This window comes from Drosophila arizonae, chromosome 3, assembly GCF_054131065.1.
Source record: "Drosophila arizonae isolate 15081-1271.41 chromosome 3, UAZ_ARI_1.0, whole genome shotgun sequence".
NCBI classification, from domain to species: Eukaryota; Metazoa; Arthropoda; class Insecta; order Diptera; family Drosophilidae; genus Drosophila; species Drosophila arizonae.
The window spans coordinates 30,224,781-30,241,375 of record NC_142923.1 but is presented as its reverse complement, the minus strand read 5'-3'; the positions used below and the strand labels follow the sequence as shown (position 1 = coordinate 30,241,375).

General features: G+C 34.3%; 1 protein-coding gene and 1 long non-coding RNA gene across 9 annotated transcripts in view; one reads left to right on the top strand and one right to left on the bottom strand.

The window, feature by feature from the left end:
* The window catches only part of DIP-lambda (Dpr-interacting protein lambda), a 32,003-nt gene that overhangs the window by 746 nt on the left and 14,662 nt on the right, over positions 1-16,595 (top strand). For 6 of the 8 annotated variants that reach the window (XM_089463711.1, XM_089463708.1, XM_089463706.1 and 3 more), the window contains 6 exons: positions 9,279-9,594; positions 10,568-10,686; positions 11,310-11,495; positions 13,634-13,748; positions 13,848-13,928; positions 14,161-14,292. In XM_089463711.1, coding sequence (XP_089319837.1) covers positions 9,474-9,594; positions 10,568-10,686; positions 11,310-11,495; positions 13,634-13,748; positions 13,848-13,928; positions 14,161-14,292 — 754 coding nt within the window. In that variant the 5' untranslated portion in view covers positions 9,279-9,473. Of the gene's footprint in view, positions 1-6,821; positions 7,030-9,278; positions 9,595-10,567; positions 10,687-11,309; positions 11,496-13,633; positions 13,749-13,847; positions 13,929-14,160; positions 14,293-16,595 lie in introns of all 8 variants that reach the window. The other 2 variants (XM_089463710.1, XM_089463714.1) reach the window with 2 other exon arrangements.
* On the bottom strand, positions 3,174-5,217 carry LOC149270037 (uncharacterized). The gene is made up of 3 exons (XR_016268969.1): positions 4,977-5,217; positions 3,877-4,916; positions 3,174-3,318 (listed from the first exon to the last, which is right to left on the bottom strand). It is a non-coding gene; the product is annotated as an uncharacterized LOC149270037 (long non-coding RNA).

The following is a 16,595-nucleotide window of genomic DNA, read 5'->3' as shown; positions in this document are numbered from 1 at the left end:
CCCTTTAAATCTCGAAAATCCCTTTAAAAGCTTTACTAATATTCATATTATAATTTTTGCAACTTGAATATATTTTTTATCTGTGAATTGCAGTGATTTTTTCTGTTCAAGAGAAATGTTTTATGGGAGTAGTTCAATCGTCGTTATATGCAATATATTTATATATTTTTTCATAAAAACAAGTAAGAAAGCTCTAGTCGAGACTGCCCGATTACGAGATCCCCAGAAGCCTTCGAGCAACCGATATTTCAATAATTACTCGCACATGCACACATACACACACATACACACGCACGTATAAACACACATTGGCTGCAGTGCACAGCAGTGCAGTTTTTAATCGATATCAAAATAAACGGTGTAAGTTATCGATTTTTGGAAAAACTCGATATCCGCGTGGTATACATGGACATAGGAAAAACATTTCAAGTCTCTAGCTCTTATATATTAAGAAAGCGACGCGTTCAAAAATGTTGACAGACGGACAGGGCTAAATCAAGTCAGCTCGTCGCCCTGATCAAGATAATATATATACTTTGTGGGGTCTGCCACGCCTCCTTCTGGCTGTTACATACATTTCAACAAAAACCATTATACCCTGATTTCCCATTTTCAATGAGTTCAGGGTATAAGAAATAAAATGATATGAATATTAGGGAAATGCTTACTTTATGAAAACAATAAATGCAAAATAATGAAATCAATAGAAAAAATTATTCTAAGTAGCTTGCAACTCTCAAATTGCTCTGTTTAAACTTTTGAATTTGCATACACGGTGGAAAATCACACGACTTTTTATAAATTCAATTGCAGTAATGATGATGCGATGATTTCAATGTATATTTCTTTGGGCATTTTTATACCCTGACCCTATTTTCAATGAGATAAAGTACATTCGGTACATTCACAAGAAAAGTTATTAAATAATTAAGTTCTCATAGTAGGCGCACACTGCAGCCCATGCGTGTTTAGGCGTGGGTGCTTTTGTAAGCAGAAAGACGCGAAAAATGATTGAAATAGCTATTGCTCGAAGGGTTCAGGGGAGCTTTCTAACGTGTTTATTTTTATTCATTTATTTTATTTTTTTTTTGTGAAATACATTCGTCTTTTATTTTTCATTTAAACATTTAATGTTGTATGTATATAATTTGATTCAATTCAACAATCTCAAAGGCTTATAGTCAATTCATCAAAATATAAAGCAAATTAATTTCTGTAATGTTTTATTTTTATTTTTATTGTGATTTCATTGTTTTTAACTTATTTCATACTTTTCTTAGTTACTTTTGGTAAGTGGATTAGCTGAACAAGGTAGAGCAAGGTCAGAGATCCTAAATCTGTTTCAACTGGAAGATAATCAATAATAAACTGATATTTTGTCAGAAAATGTAATAGAAAATATAAACATAAATATATCATGTTCTTTAATATTATCTTGATCAAGAAACTTTGCATTCTATACTATAGTCCTATAATACTGTACAAAATAATTAAATAAATTTGAAGGTGCATTGCTATAATTGTTTTACTTAATTTGAAGCTTCACATAATCTAAATGAACTACACTAAACTAATGAATACTTTAATAAAACAGAACAAAGTCCTTTGACTTTGACTGATACCTAAGTCATTTACATCTTATTCCTTATACTTATGTTTATACATAATCCGAAAATACATATTTATCAAATATTGATTTACAAAACTGTGAAATTGGTCAGTGGCATAAATAAATATATGAAACTTCCAGCTGCCGCTGATGAAATTAATTGGCTCTAGGCGATTCTCAACATTTAAGAGCCCCATTTAGCGATTGACCTTTATTAAGGCTTTTAGTTTGTTTGAGTCTCTATTGCTATTGCTGAAAAGGAAAATATATGAGACCGCAAAAGCACATCGAGAGATATTTAATTCGTGGCAAAAATCTAAATTAAAGTTCCCGCGGCTATTAAGACGGCACCACGTTTTATATTCACACAGTAAATGCCGCAGCAGTGCTCAGCTCTCATTTAACCGCAGATTCTATGCTTGGCCTATCGCAACTTGCATGACCCGTAGACCCCACCGCGCGCCTCAGTCTCCATGGCTGGTATGGGATGCCATCTCATCCTTTTATTTGCTCGTCGTATCTAATGTAATTGAATTAAGTGGCGACTTGTTGAACAAAGTCAACAGACACGGTGAGCTCCACAACTCAATTGGGCACAGGCAAAGGCAAATGCATAGGCAAAGCACAGGGCACGGAAACGGACTCAGTTTATGAAAAGCACACTAGCTTAAGGACTCATTCTGAAAGGAGTCTAAACATGTATAGATTCTCATATAACTACATATATATTATATATACATTTGTATATATATTGGCAAATGAGTTGTTAAATGAAACCATATATTATCATATTTATATGAATATGTGATATGTATATTTTGCATGGCACTCGTTTCTGCTATAGTTTATTATTAATAATAATATTATTATTTCCCTCTTGGAGTCTAACCTGAGCTAGTCTCCGGCCCCTAATATCTTGGCTTTCCATCTCTTTGTTCTTGGTGTTGTGGGGCAAACTTTTGCAGGACGACTATTTCAGTCACATCCCTTTTACTTTACGAGTAACCACTGTTCACTGGTCTACTGTTTCTATTGGCACATAAATTGTGTACATTAGCTCCCGTCTTTAAGAGAAGCAGTGAAATTTCATATATCTTTTTAGCTTTTAATTTCAAGTATATTTTTTTTTATACCTAAACTTCTTTCAAATTATATCTGAGTAGAAAGATAAACAGCTGATTTCCTATCACCTATTAGATTATCATGCCAAATTAAGAGAAAGCTAGGGTAAATTTAAGGTTCCAACGAAATATCGCTTCAACCACAATTTTTAAAGGAGCTCTGGTGAATTGTAGATTTTGCAACAAAAGCTAGAATCTTAAAAATCTTACATGTATGTAGAAGTTTACTATGTTTTATTTAATGACTTATCCTTATAATCCATAATTTTACTTCGTAAATTGAATACTGTTAGAGCTAAAGATTTCTGATTTACTGTGCAGGTCTATATAATGAATACAAAGTTTTTGTAATTATACTCATTCACGAAAGTGAATTATTATACTCATTCACGAAAGTGAATTATTTATTTATTTATTTATTTCTTAAAGCTATTGACAAAAACGAGAGTCAATTTAAATTAAAAAGCCTAAACAAAGTACAGGATATAATTTCAATGGTAACACCGACGCGATGGGGGATTTTATTTGGCAGTCCGGCCAGCTATGCCCACGTCTCACAGCCAAACATGGTCAGTGATACTAATGACGCTATAAAAAAAAGTGTTAGTAAGAAAAATTAAAAAAAAAATTATATATGTAGATTTATTAACTATATCTAACATAATAATTAAAATAATTCTTAAAAAAAAAAAAATAAATAAAATAAAAAAAAAATAATAATAAACAAGTAAGAACGTTGCCGTCGGGCGTTACCGGCTGCGGAATACTCATTCACATTCCATCAACAATTTAGTAGTTAAGTTTCGCTCTAATACTGTAGAAAATGCAGTTTTTCAAAATGAGATATTTACACTACATAACCATGATTAGGAAAATACACAAACTTTAATGTTATTACCACGCTCTGAAAGTTCAATATAGATATTCTCTACAAAAATTTAATTCTTTACTTGAAGTTTTAGTAGCCAAGTAGAAGACGCAAAGATTTCTGTACTTCAAATATTCTCCTAAGATTGCACGCCATTATCAATGAAATGAGTGTAAAAATGCTAGATATGTCCTTGCAAATATTTTCAATATATCTTCGAGCTCCACCATTTTTCAATTATGGGTAAATAAAAAGATAGTTAAATATATTGTTAATACCAGATTGCGTTAACAGGAATTACTTCTCCCGCCATGCTATGCTATTAACAGCATTATGTTAATAACACAACCCTAACACCAGTTCTCCTACTGGTTAGCGGTATTAAGCATACCGCTGAGTACTTCGTCTCTGCCGCACTTGTCACATGCCTGTCATGGTACTTTTGACACTTATGTACATATCGACTACATACGATACACTTTTTATAAAAAAAATACACAGCATTCATCTAAGAAATAAAGACGAGAAATTTACAAGCCGGTCTTGTATTTATCGGCGACGCGTCGGAAGTAGTGCTGCAAAAGAATCGATATTCCGTAATATCGATACTCACGATATTTTCAGAGAAAAAGATCGATAAAAACGATATATCGAACACTTCTTTTAAATGTTAATTTTCTTGCTTAGAAGCTATTATAATATTTATATTAATTATGACTTCTTAATGGATAAAATGGCAACCATTTCAAGATTAAAATAAAAGCAACAGAATCAAACAAAAACAAATTTATTCAACCAAACCAAATTATTTTTCATTAACTTAAACCTAAAACAGCAATTCATTAAAGCTCAAATTCACTATGCTCCTTAAAATTATATTATAATAATAACAAAAACAATTGCCTCCATGGCAGTTTGAAAAAAAAAAGAAATTAAGACAAAACCCATTGGTTTTTATTAAAAAAAAAAAAATAGTTTGTTTACTGTTTCCGGTTTTAATGACGCCCTTCTGGAATTAGCAATCATTCCCGCTTTGCTAAACATCCTCTCGCTCTCAGAGGACGTTGCCTCATATTTTTTATTTACGAAGTGCAAAATGCTACCGGACTTGGGTGCCAATTCACTCTCTTGCAGCGATGGATGCATGCGTGTTAAGTGATTTTTAAGGCTTTTGGTATTTCCACTTGTTTTGCAGACCTTAAAGCAATTTCTGCACACCGCACAACCATCCTTTCCTTTTTCAAAATATTTCCACACTTCGGATTTTTTTGGGGCTCCCACGGTCTTATTTTCTTCATCGGAGTCCACCCTCGCCGCGCTTAAAACACACAAGCTATGACTCCAAGCTTTTCCAATAGGATATATCAATTGTACTTACGTTTTCTTCCCAAAAACTGATCCATTTTTTTCTTTCTATTGCAATTAAATTAAATCAATCAATTTGTATACAATTTAGCAAAATTAAATAAATACGCTTCTTACACAGTTAAAACCAACGCCAAGAATAACCATTTTTTTTTCTTCGATATATCGATACTAAGAAACCCATATCGATCTTTTGCCAAAATTCGAAAATATCGATTATAACGATTCCGATCCGATATTTTTGCAGCATTAGTCGGAAGGAGTCATCGCAAATTTTGTATACCACGCCCCCTTCTCCCCTAATTTGTAAAAAACTTATTTCAAGTACTAGAAACTTGTGCTTTGGAATGTACACACATTTTAACCATATGATCACGCTCTTCATAAAGATAGTCTTACTACAAGAGAAATTATTCAACTAATAAATTTTCATAATATTGCCCACACTGCAGCGCAGCCCAAGCGCAGTTAGCAGAGCGCGTTATATACGCGCGTGTGGTTGCGTGTGTATGCATGTGTGCATAAAAGAAGTGCAGAATGAGGGTTCAGGGTTCAGGTTTGCAACTTAGAACTACTTCCTACATTTATCACATGTAATCTAAACTCATATTAATCTGAAAGTTTAAATACAATCGCAATTTCATTTGTAGAATAGTCTCGAATATGCAGAGAAAAAGCGCTTTTTGAGTATATTTGTACTATATTAGTACTATATTAACAGGTGATTTTAAAAGTTTGAAATAAATGTTTGAAGATGGTATTAAAAATATAGCAAAAATCAAATCTGTATAAAATACACTAGATCGATATGCCAAATTGGGCGACCTAGCGCTCAAGAAGTAGGAGTAAAAATGTAATGATTAATTTCGACAATGTTGAAGCAATATTTATCATTTCTGTGAAACCAAAAATTGAAAACTAAATCTGTAGCTATTATAGCTTCGTACATCCTTCTACCTGTACATATTGAAAAATTAAACTTTCTAACTTTATCCCAAAAGTATATATTTTTGTATGTCTCCGTATCTATCTTTAAAATAGTCCCGCATATTAATTTTTTAATATCTAATGATAAAATTGTGAAATATATTTAGTTATGTCCGATTTAGTACTGCTTTTGCTGTTTTCGAGAATACTGAAAGTACTGAAGAATCTGCAAAAATTAACAAAATGGATGGAGGGTAATGTTTTTCTCTATATCTGGAGGCAAAGCAGTGGAATATGTAGGCCTCAAACATGAACCTGATTTGCCTTCGCATAGCTTGGGCAGCAATGACAACGACAGCAGCGAAAACGGCAGCTACAATGGAAACAAGAAGGGAAACAAACAATAAGAAAAACCACAAACAATTTAAATGGATTATGTGTTTACACTCAAGCTGAGGAGTGGGCAACGGACCCCGACTGCCGGTTTGCTGCTGCTGTGTGGGAGTTAAGCGGTGGCAGCGGCAATGGGAGTGTTGCAAATTGATGGTAGCTCTTCGTCATCAAATGGACAAACAGGAACACTACGCAAGCTGGTCTACTGGCCAGCCCACCAAGGCATCAGTTGGACGAACGAGCTGACAAGTTCAAGGCAGTGAGTGCACTGCGAGCAAAAGGAGCAACGGACAGACAGATAGGGACAGAGAGAAGAAGGCGCAGAGCATCTGCGGCGATTGGTAGTGCCGTCGCTACAACTGTAGGGATTACGCCTGGACGCAAGCTCGTTGCGTTGTCCATGCGTGTGGATGGATATGTCCATGTCTCTGTGCGTTTATTTGCTCGTCTGCTTGTTTTTATTTGTTTGTTTTCACAAACGGAAATGTTTTTAATGAGATTTCAGACGAAAATCTTTTTATTTGAATTTTTATTTTAGGCCGTCGGAAATTTTCGACCACACCAGTTACTTCTGATTAAAAATTGTGGCGAATGGAATTTCGAATTTCCCAACAGTACACAATTTCGAAATTCCGCATCCGTATCCGGCGCAACGTATACGTATCTCTTAGTGGCCGAGCCCGCAATCCGGTCATGCAAATCCACATGCATAATGCTCATCCGATTGCACTATGTATAACTAGTATGTAAGTATGTAAATGCATACATAAGTGTAAGCATTGACTCATCGTTGGGCATTCGAAGCCGACCCATTGCTACGGACAGAGAGACAATTTTTTGGGCATTCCGTTTAAATTTAACAAGGCACAGTAGAGCTGCATGTGATTTCAGCTGTAGCTGAATATGAATAAATGGATCAGCAGGCGCTTTATGGTGATGGCCATGATGTCACTAAAGTAACAGAGTTGGGTTTTCCTGTGGTCGACGGCTGATGTTCGGTCCAAGTGTGCAAAAGCAAACATAAAATGTGGTTAAAGCATTTTATGCAATCGCATTGCTTCGCTCAAGCCAAAAAGCAGCCGACAAGCAGAAGGGTTGGTCATTTGTAAAATCCTTTGATTGAAATCGTTGCGAATTAAAAATGCCGACTGAATATTTTTCCTTACTTGAAGGCATCCACCAACTCAACGATTAATTGTTGATGCATGACTATTACGATGAAACAAGCGGGCTCAGATCCGAAATTTCAAAATGACACGTTATATATACGCCATTTTCGTTAAGCGCAACTAATGAGCTAGAGATTTTAACTTTGGAAAATATACATGTGTATACCCTCGAAATAAAAGGTATAAAAACTTTCTTGATTCTGCCTCTAGGGGGGTGACAAAATGAAAAATGCAATTTCCGATATGTCAGAAATCATATTAGCTGCAGAACTAGATCATGGATTTGAATTTGGAATGTACCAAGCTCACTCAAATTCTTTGCGTTTCTCAGCGCTGCTTTTCCGTGCGTGTGCTAATTAGCAAAAATAGCTTCTATATTAAAAACATAATGACGGTCTTATTCCATTCGATATATTTAAAAAATTCTCTTTCTTCAGTTGTTAGTCAATTAATTAATGACACAGCTCATAAAAATTAAAAAGTTAATGAATAAAAGTTGTTTGGCCTTACTTCTTACAATATATATTTGAAAATTTTGGTAACATTATTTTACGCATAGTAAAGCAAAAGATAAAATATACACATGAGTGCAAATATCTGCAGAAACAAAAGTCAAATATTTATAATCTAGTCTATTTAAATGGTACATTCTTTAATTGTATTGTTCACTTATGAGCAGAACTCACCCTTCTTGAATTAGATATATTACACCACTTTACACATTTTTGTACACAACTTAAAATTTTGGTAAAGAAATTCCTCTTGGCAAAGTGAATTGCGCGACGCATTCCACAACAGGAATTTGGTTTTAACTTTGGTTGCTATTCGCCCTTTCATTTTATGCCTTTCGGTTGAGGAAATATCTTTACAAATAGAGATAATTATTGCATTAACAGTGCAAAACTTGTAAATATACGAGGGATACTAGGCGAAGCTCTTGAATAAATGTTTATTTTGCTGGAATGCTAAGAGATGAATGGAAATGTATATCAAAAGGACATAATATATTTAATGTTAATCTAATAAACTGTACTTATAAAATAAAAAAAAAATTTTTTTTTTTAAATTAGTTTGATATTTTAAAATATATAATGTTCCCATCGATCTAAAATTTTTGAATTAATATTCATCAGAATTTTCTCGAATTACGATAGCCAACACTGTTGACCTTTGAATTTATTGAAAATCTGGGTGAAAATATACAAATGTAACAGACAGAAGGATTCCCGTCTAAGCCTGATGTCAGAGTGGCCGCGATAAGCGATGCGATTCTATAAGCGATACTTATTGTAGCGATCTGCAAAGCGATGGCATGTCAGAGTTAAAGAGAGATATATTGCTTGAATTGACAAAAAGAATATATTTCACCTACTAACCAACGGTTATTCAGCACGCAACGTAAATACACTTATCAGAACAGCTTTATCGTGCGATAAAGCGAGAAAACGCTTCAGGAATGCTTTCTCGCAACTCGCTTTACTTCTCACTTTGGCTCTCTTCTCGCTTTCTCGCGCATTGTCACTCCATATTATTGCCTCGCTTATCGTGGCCACTCTGACATCAGCCTATCTCTTTATGTATATATATGCATATCCTTGAAGAAAATGCCAAGCTGAATTCAAATAGCGACTACATAGGTTTTCTAACTCGTTCGCTGTTGTTATTATTGTTGATCATTTAAAAGTTAGGAATTCTACTTAATTTTTTATTATTAATCATTGATTTGTTTGCTTGTTATTTTATTTATTTAAATAATAATAACTTAAACTGTCTTAATACAACAATTTTTTTCACAGAATTAAATAAAAGGTTCTTTCTCTTTTCAGAAATGATTTCGAGTGCACCATAAGTTAACAGGGACAATAAAACACAATAATATAATAATTATATTATGGAATAATTAGGCGAATATCAACAGCTAGGGATCAGCTCGAATAGCGAGATTATTTTTAATATTTTATAACTTAGTAAGTTTTGGAAGTACCTGAAGATCCTTTGACGATCAGAAGCCTGATATTTAAATGAAGACTGCCCCAATGACTCAGACTATATTCTGCGTGAGGACTTTAGCCTCTGTAATACTTTTGTTACTCATCGGAACATTGCGCACAAAAGGAAGTCATTCAATAGCAAATATACAAGGTAGGATTTAATATAACACACGTGAACGTGAAATAAATTATTTTTGAGAAAAAATAGATTTATATTCACGAAAGTAAAATGAGTATATTGAGTTTGTGCAATGTCCGTCTTGCTGTCCGTCTGTCCGAATGAACGAACGAATGCCGGCGCTATTGAAGCTAGAAAATTAGAAAACATACAAAATGCATTTTCCGATATGCCAGAAATCATATTAGTTGAAGAGCTAGAAAGCTAGAAATTTTGAATATAGATTCGCGATGACCACGAAAGATCAACAAGTAAGAACGTTGCAAATGAACGTTACTAGCTGCAGAAAACTCATTCACATCCCATTTTTAATTTGCCAAACCCTCAATATGTATATATTCCTTTAGGTTTAGTAGCGTAACTGTAAATTTGGGACGCTCACATTCAAAGAAACTAAAAATTACAGGGCATTTTATTGTAAAGAAGTGTAGCTCTTATTGTTGGGTCATCGAAAGAGGAGATTATCAGTAACTTAACTATTAAGCTATAAACTGTTGGAGATATGAAGTTTTGTGGTTTGCTATACCCCTGTGGGCGTAGACATATCCACCATAGCTCTTTGGTCTTAGGTGCTCAGCCCGAGAACATATATCAAAATTTTAGGCCTCTAGCATCAATAGTGCCCAAAATATAGCCGAATTTGAAAATTAAATCAGGCGGCAACCCAGACTAGAGTTCTCTTACTTGTTACAAATTATTATTCGTTTACTTATAAATATTTATAATCATCAAGGAAAACGGACTTTATGACTTCGTAAGAATTTATTAATGTTATGGGTTCGTTAGTGAAACCACATGATGCTTTGTACATTTGCTTAATTAATCTCTTGCGTTTTGATATTTTTTATTCATATTTTGCATATACACATATGTATATACATATTTATAACAAACAATTCAGGACCATTTTCTTTTATTATCTTTTATATTTTCTGTGAATTCAAAGGTCATAACGAGCCTGATGAAGTGGGACCGCTTTTTTTGGCACAACTTACAAATATTACTGTACCACAAGGTCGTGACGTATCTTTCACCTGTGTTGTAGACAACTTGGGACAATATCGGGTGTGTAGATAACCATAAATATATGTATGTATACAAACATAAATCATATTAATTCCTATATATATAAATAAAAAAACATCAAAGAAATGATGGCAGAACAAATGTGAAGTGTGAAATACATATGTATCTATAAACTGCAAATTGTGCGAATATTTCAACACTGAAGTTTATACATACGATAGCGAAAAGTCTTACAAAATTACATAACAAATTCTATTTATGCTGACAAATTCTACTTCAGCATTGAATACTATATATATTTTATATTGTACATATTATATATTTTGTAGTAGATGGACCATCACTAATTTAATAAGTCAATTTTAAGCAGACTGCATTGCCTTTTGTATTTATGTATGTATGTATGTATACAAATATAATGTAATGTAAGCTATACAATATTGTGCATTACACATACATACGCTTACACAAAATCTTAAGAATGCCTAAGTATAAGTTTATGTTAAGGCCTACAAGGGTAGAAAATGTTCTCTTATACATAGTTGCAGCTGAATGTAAGTAAGTTTATGAGGAGAGCATAGCAGTGTGCGAGGGTGAAGTTGGCAAAAGCAAAGTTACACTACTTACCTTAATGCTGCCTGGGTCTGCTCTCACTATTTCAGGTGGCTTGGATTAAATCAGATTCAAAGGCAATACTTGGTATACATACACATATGGTATCTCTAAATCCAAGATTATCAGTGACACACAATGGGCACAACACCTGGAAACTTCACATATCCCACGTGCAACTAAATGATTCTGGCAGCTACATGTGTCAAGTGAATACAGATCCCATGAAAAGTCTGGTAAGTCAAGCACAGCTCTACCCCTGACCTTAGTGGTCAGCTATTCAATTTTCAAATGCTTAGCTGCCTGGCAGGGTCAGTAATCTTATCGCCATATGCGTCTGAGTCCAAGCTTATGTGAAAGCAATGAAATAAGGCATAAGCACAGGTAAGCAGGGCTCCAAAAGCCTTGGCACGTAGCTTTATAGAGTTCCTGTGGCCAAACAGTGCACTAAAATGTTAAATAATATTTTGCTTAATTTAATTTGGAAAAACTGAAACAGTAACATTTCTCAACGCGATTTCTATTTTTATACCCTGAACCCATTTTCAATGGGAAACAAGTAAGAACGTTGCAGTCGGGCGATACCGATTGCAGAAGACTCATTCACAGGCCAAACGCTGTCAACCAGAGTATATAGTGCAATTTTCAAGTCTAGTGCGCAGCAAAAAACTCGGCATGATGCCATTAAAATTGGAAAATCATCGATAGCTTTTGCATTCAAATTACATACATATATAATTTATACAATTTTGATATACATATATATGTATATTTATATCCATATATTGGATACCGGCTTCAAGCTAACAGCAGATCAGCGCGATTTTCCCATGCATGTGCACACACTCATCGTCTATTCTATGCGTACAGACAGAAGCGCGCCTTTTCTCACATTCTTAGAATTTCGATTGATTTCTGGACTTTCTAGCCGTTACTGTAGTTTTGTCTGAATACGCTCTCTTCTATTTTAGCAACTGATTGCTCGAGCAAAGCAGCGGCGCGGGTGCTAAGGGCGACGCAAGTAATGTTAGAGTAGGGGAGGTTCGAGCCTCTATTATTTATTTTATTTTATTTTTTTTATACCCTGAACCCATTTTCAATGGGAAATCAGGGTATAATGGTTTTGTTGAAATGTATGTAACAGGGAGAAGGAGGCGTGGCAGACCCCACAAAGTATATATATTCTTGATCAGGGTAACGAGCTGAGTTGATTTGGCCCTGTCCGTCTCTCTGTCCGTCTGTCCGTATGTATGAACGCGTCGATTTCAGAAGATATAAGAGCTAGAGACTTGAATTTTTTTTTAAATGACCGTATATACAGCGCGGACGTTAAGTTTGCTTTTAAAATTCGATAAATCATCCCGTTATGTTTTTATCGAGTAAAAACATTCAAGTTCAAATCAGATGCCACTATAGCTAATTATGAATGATTTTTCATTTTTTTAAATTTCTCAAATATTCAATATAATATGTAGATCATATGCTGAAAGTTTCATTAAATTCCGTTCAGTCAAAAATTAATTAAAAATAATCAAATATTTGGCCAATTAACAAACGCACGTGCAGCAGCTACAACAAAAACATCACATCAGCTGTTAGTTTCGTTTAGATTTGGTAGATGGCGCAGCAGCAGTGAATCTATTTAAGTTTTGCCAGCGCCACCAGCAGGAGTGGGGTGGCGTAGTGTGTTAGCTGCATGACGCTCGATCGAGAAGTCGTGGTTCGAATCCCGATCGGTGCAACTGATGTTAACTTTTTTAATTGTTTCAAAATATTTTTATATTTTATTAAATGAGTTTGGTATTTTATTTATATTTTTAAATACATCGAAATTGAAATTTCAGCCATACTAAATGGGCATTTTTATTTGTTGGGTTCAGGGTAGTATCTAGTCGAGCACTCTCGACTAAAGTTTTCAAACTTGTTTTTTAATTGCTTATCTTTAAGTTGACTCTATTTTTGTCAATATCCTTAATAATAAATAAATAAAATACAAAGTAGCTTATGCATGCAAAGGCTCAAGTGACTCGACGCCTTTATACTTTGTCATATTTTTCTTTCCGTGTTAAGCTATATTTGTGCCAAAAAGTGCCGAAAGTGCATTTCAATATAACTTACTCATGCTTCTGACTTACTCATTCGACTTCAAATCGAATGGACGTATGTTGTGAGTGAAGTCATGCAGCCCTTAGTGTGTATATCTGCCTCTCTGTCTATCTCCTTGTCTGTCTCACATTCTGTTTCTTCGTTTGTCTTTGAAAAAAGACTTGAAGATCTTATGAATCATACCAATTTTCAAAATCACTTGCTATTATTATATGCTATGACATTTATTATTCTAATTGTTTGTATTAATGTCTGAAATGTTTTACAGTCGGGATATTTAGATGTCGTGGTTCCACCGGATATCCTAAACCACCCTGATGAAAATATCAATGAAGGTGTTAGTACGGAAGGAGGGAGCATTTCCTTACTATGCAGTGCCACAGGTACCAGCAAATTATTATTATATTTGATATGAATATAAAAAATGTTAAACTACAATGTATAAGTAATTATTACGATTTCTTCTAACTCAATGTCGTAAGGTGTACCAGAGCCTATGGTTCAATGGCGACGGGAAGGCGGCAAGGATATTATAATTCGATCAGAGGGTAGAGACAAGCAAGGTGCATATTTGAATATTTTAACGTCTATTCAGTTATCAGAATAAGTCGATATTAGACACTCCTGAAAATTCATTGATTTGGCATAGACTTATACTGACATATAAGAAGCACAACTGTATGTATGAACTTATATAATTTGTATCCAAATGTATTTTCACTACGACAAGTTATATTTTTCGGCATGATGATGATGATATTACAAAACAATTTAACTACTCTTTCAATATTCAAGCATTCAAATCAGTGGAAGGCGAGCGACTGACTCTTGCTCACGTTCATCGTACGGATATGGGGGGCTACCTTTGCATTGCATCAAATGGAGTTCCACCTTCAGTGAGCAAACGCTTTGATGTTCACGTAAATTGTAAGTTACACAATATATAGAATATAATTTTTTTTATACTCTGAACCCATTGAAAATGGGAAATCAAGGTATAATGTTTTTGTTGAAATGTATGTAACAGGAGAAGGAGGCGTGGCAGACCCCACCAAGTATATACATATATTATTGATCAGGGCGAAGAGGTGATTCGATTTGTCCGTCTGTCTGTATGTCCGTCCGTTTAAACACGTCGATTTCAGAAGATATGAAATAGTGATGTAAAAAACATCGATGCATCGAACATCGATGTTTTATTACCAATTTTTACCGATGTTTTCCGATGTTTTCGCTGATACCGATGTTGAACGATGCATCGATGCTTTGCAAAACATCATTATCTGCGAATGCAGTTAACCCCATTTGAAACCTTTTGTCTTTTTGGGAAGTTATGAAAAGTACCTATCCTAATTTATTCGAAATTGCAATACAATGTTATCCGTTTATGGCATCTTCTGTTCCCTCTAAAATAATATGTAACTCTGTTTAATTTTAGTTAAATGTATAAGACTGCTATGAAAGTATATGATATATCTCCTATGTTAAAAATTTTAAAGTTAGGCCTTAAGCAAAATACTGCTATGAAAGCTCATTTTTATACCCTGAACCCATTTTCAATGGGAAATCAGGGTATAATGGGGTTGTTCAAATGTATGTAACAGGGAGAAGGAGGCGTGGCAGACCCCACAAAGTATATATTCTTGATCAGGGCGACGAGCTGAGTCGATTTAGCTCTGTCCGTCTGTCCGTCCGTTCGTCTGTCCGTCTATCCGTATGTATGAACGCGTCGATATCCGAAGATATAAGAGCTAGAGACTTCAAATTTTTTAAAAAATGTTCGTAACTCATTCCGATCTTTTTTTTTCGATAAAAACCCTTATCGAAAACCAGTTATAAAATTATATCTTCTACACATTTATTGCTAGCGTCTCCAAATTTTTAATGTATGCTTATATGCAATTTATGCAATTTCGGTTTTTGTTAAAATGTACCTCCACCTCTAAATTCACCCCCTCACCATCACTTTTGTAAAAAGCGTATTTCAAATACTAGAGACTTGTGCTTTGACAATTACATGCATATTAATTTTATAATAATAATCTGATAATTCATAAAGATCGTACGTCCATTAAAAAAGTTATTAAACAATTAAGTTCTCATGGTAAGCGCACACTGCAGCCCATACGTGTTTATGCGTGGGTGCTTCTGTGTGTATGTGTTTGTGTATGTGTGTGTATGTGTGTGTGTATGTGTGTGTGTGTGTGTGTGTGTGTGTGTATGTATGTGTGTCTGTATGCGTGTGTGTGTATGTATGCCTGTGTGTGCGTACGTGTGTGTGTGTGTGTGCGCGTGTTTCTTGTGTAAACTGATAGACGTGAAAAATGATTGAAATATCTATTGCTCCAAGGGTTCAGGGGATCTCGTAGTCGAGCAGTCTCGACTAGAGCTTTCTTACTTGTTACTTTTATTATTATTATATTTTTATGTTTGTTAAATAATGTTATATTTATATTTTTATGTTTGTTAAATAAACTTTTAAGTTTTTTTTTATATTTATTTTATTTTTTTTTAAATAATAATAACGCCATCATAATCGATTTTTGTTGTAATTTATCCCCCACCCCTACATCCACCCTCACCCTCACCTTTGTAAAAGGCGTATTTCAAATACTAGAATTAAAGTTTAATGAGCAGTTCATCAACAAAAAAAGTTATTAAACAATAAAATTTCCATAGTGCTGCCAATGCGTGTTTATGTTTGTGTGCTTCTTGTGTAAGCTGAAAGATTCGAAGAAATATTGTGAAATATCAAGTCTTCGAATGGTTTAGAGGATTTTGTAGTCGAGCAGTCTCGACTAGAACTTTCTTACTTGTTTATCTACGTATTTATTAATAATAATGTTTATGTCGAACTGTGTGATTTCATAGAATGTTAGTGTAAACTGTAGTGAGTTGTCGTAGAGTACATGTTAATAATATTAGTTATGCAAGTGTGGTAGGATTTCGGTAATTAAGTATACAAAGTTAATGCGTATGTTAATGCGTGTCTGGTGGATGCCCCATATGGGCATTTCCCCAGAAAGGTCAACCACAGCCAAAAAGTGCAAGTTCAATAAATAAACACATAAATGCGTATACTTAAAAACTTAGATCGTTTAGGGATCAGCAGAGGGGTTTTCGCCAGGTGAGTTCGATATCGTGAGTTAGTCCGAGGTATTTTTATTGAATCACAGTTATTAATTGTTGGCCTTTAAGTGTGATAGTGGGGCATAGATTATATCTTTGAA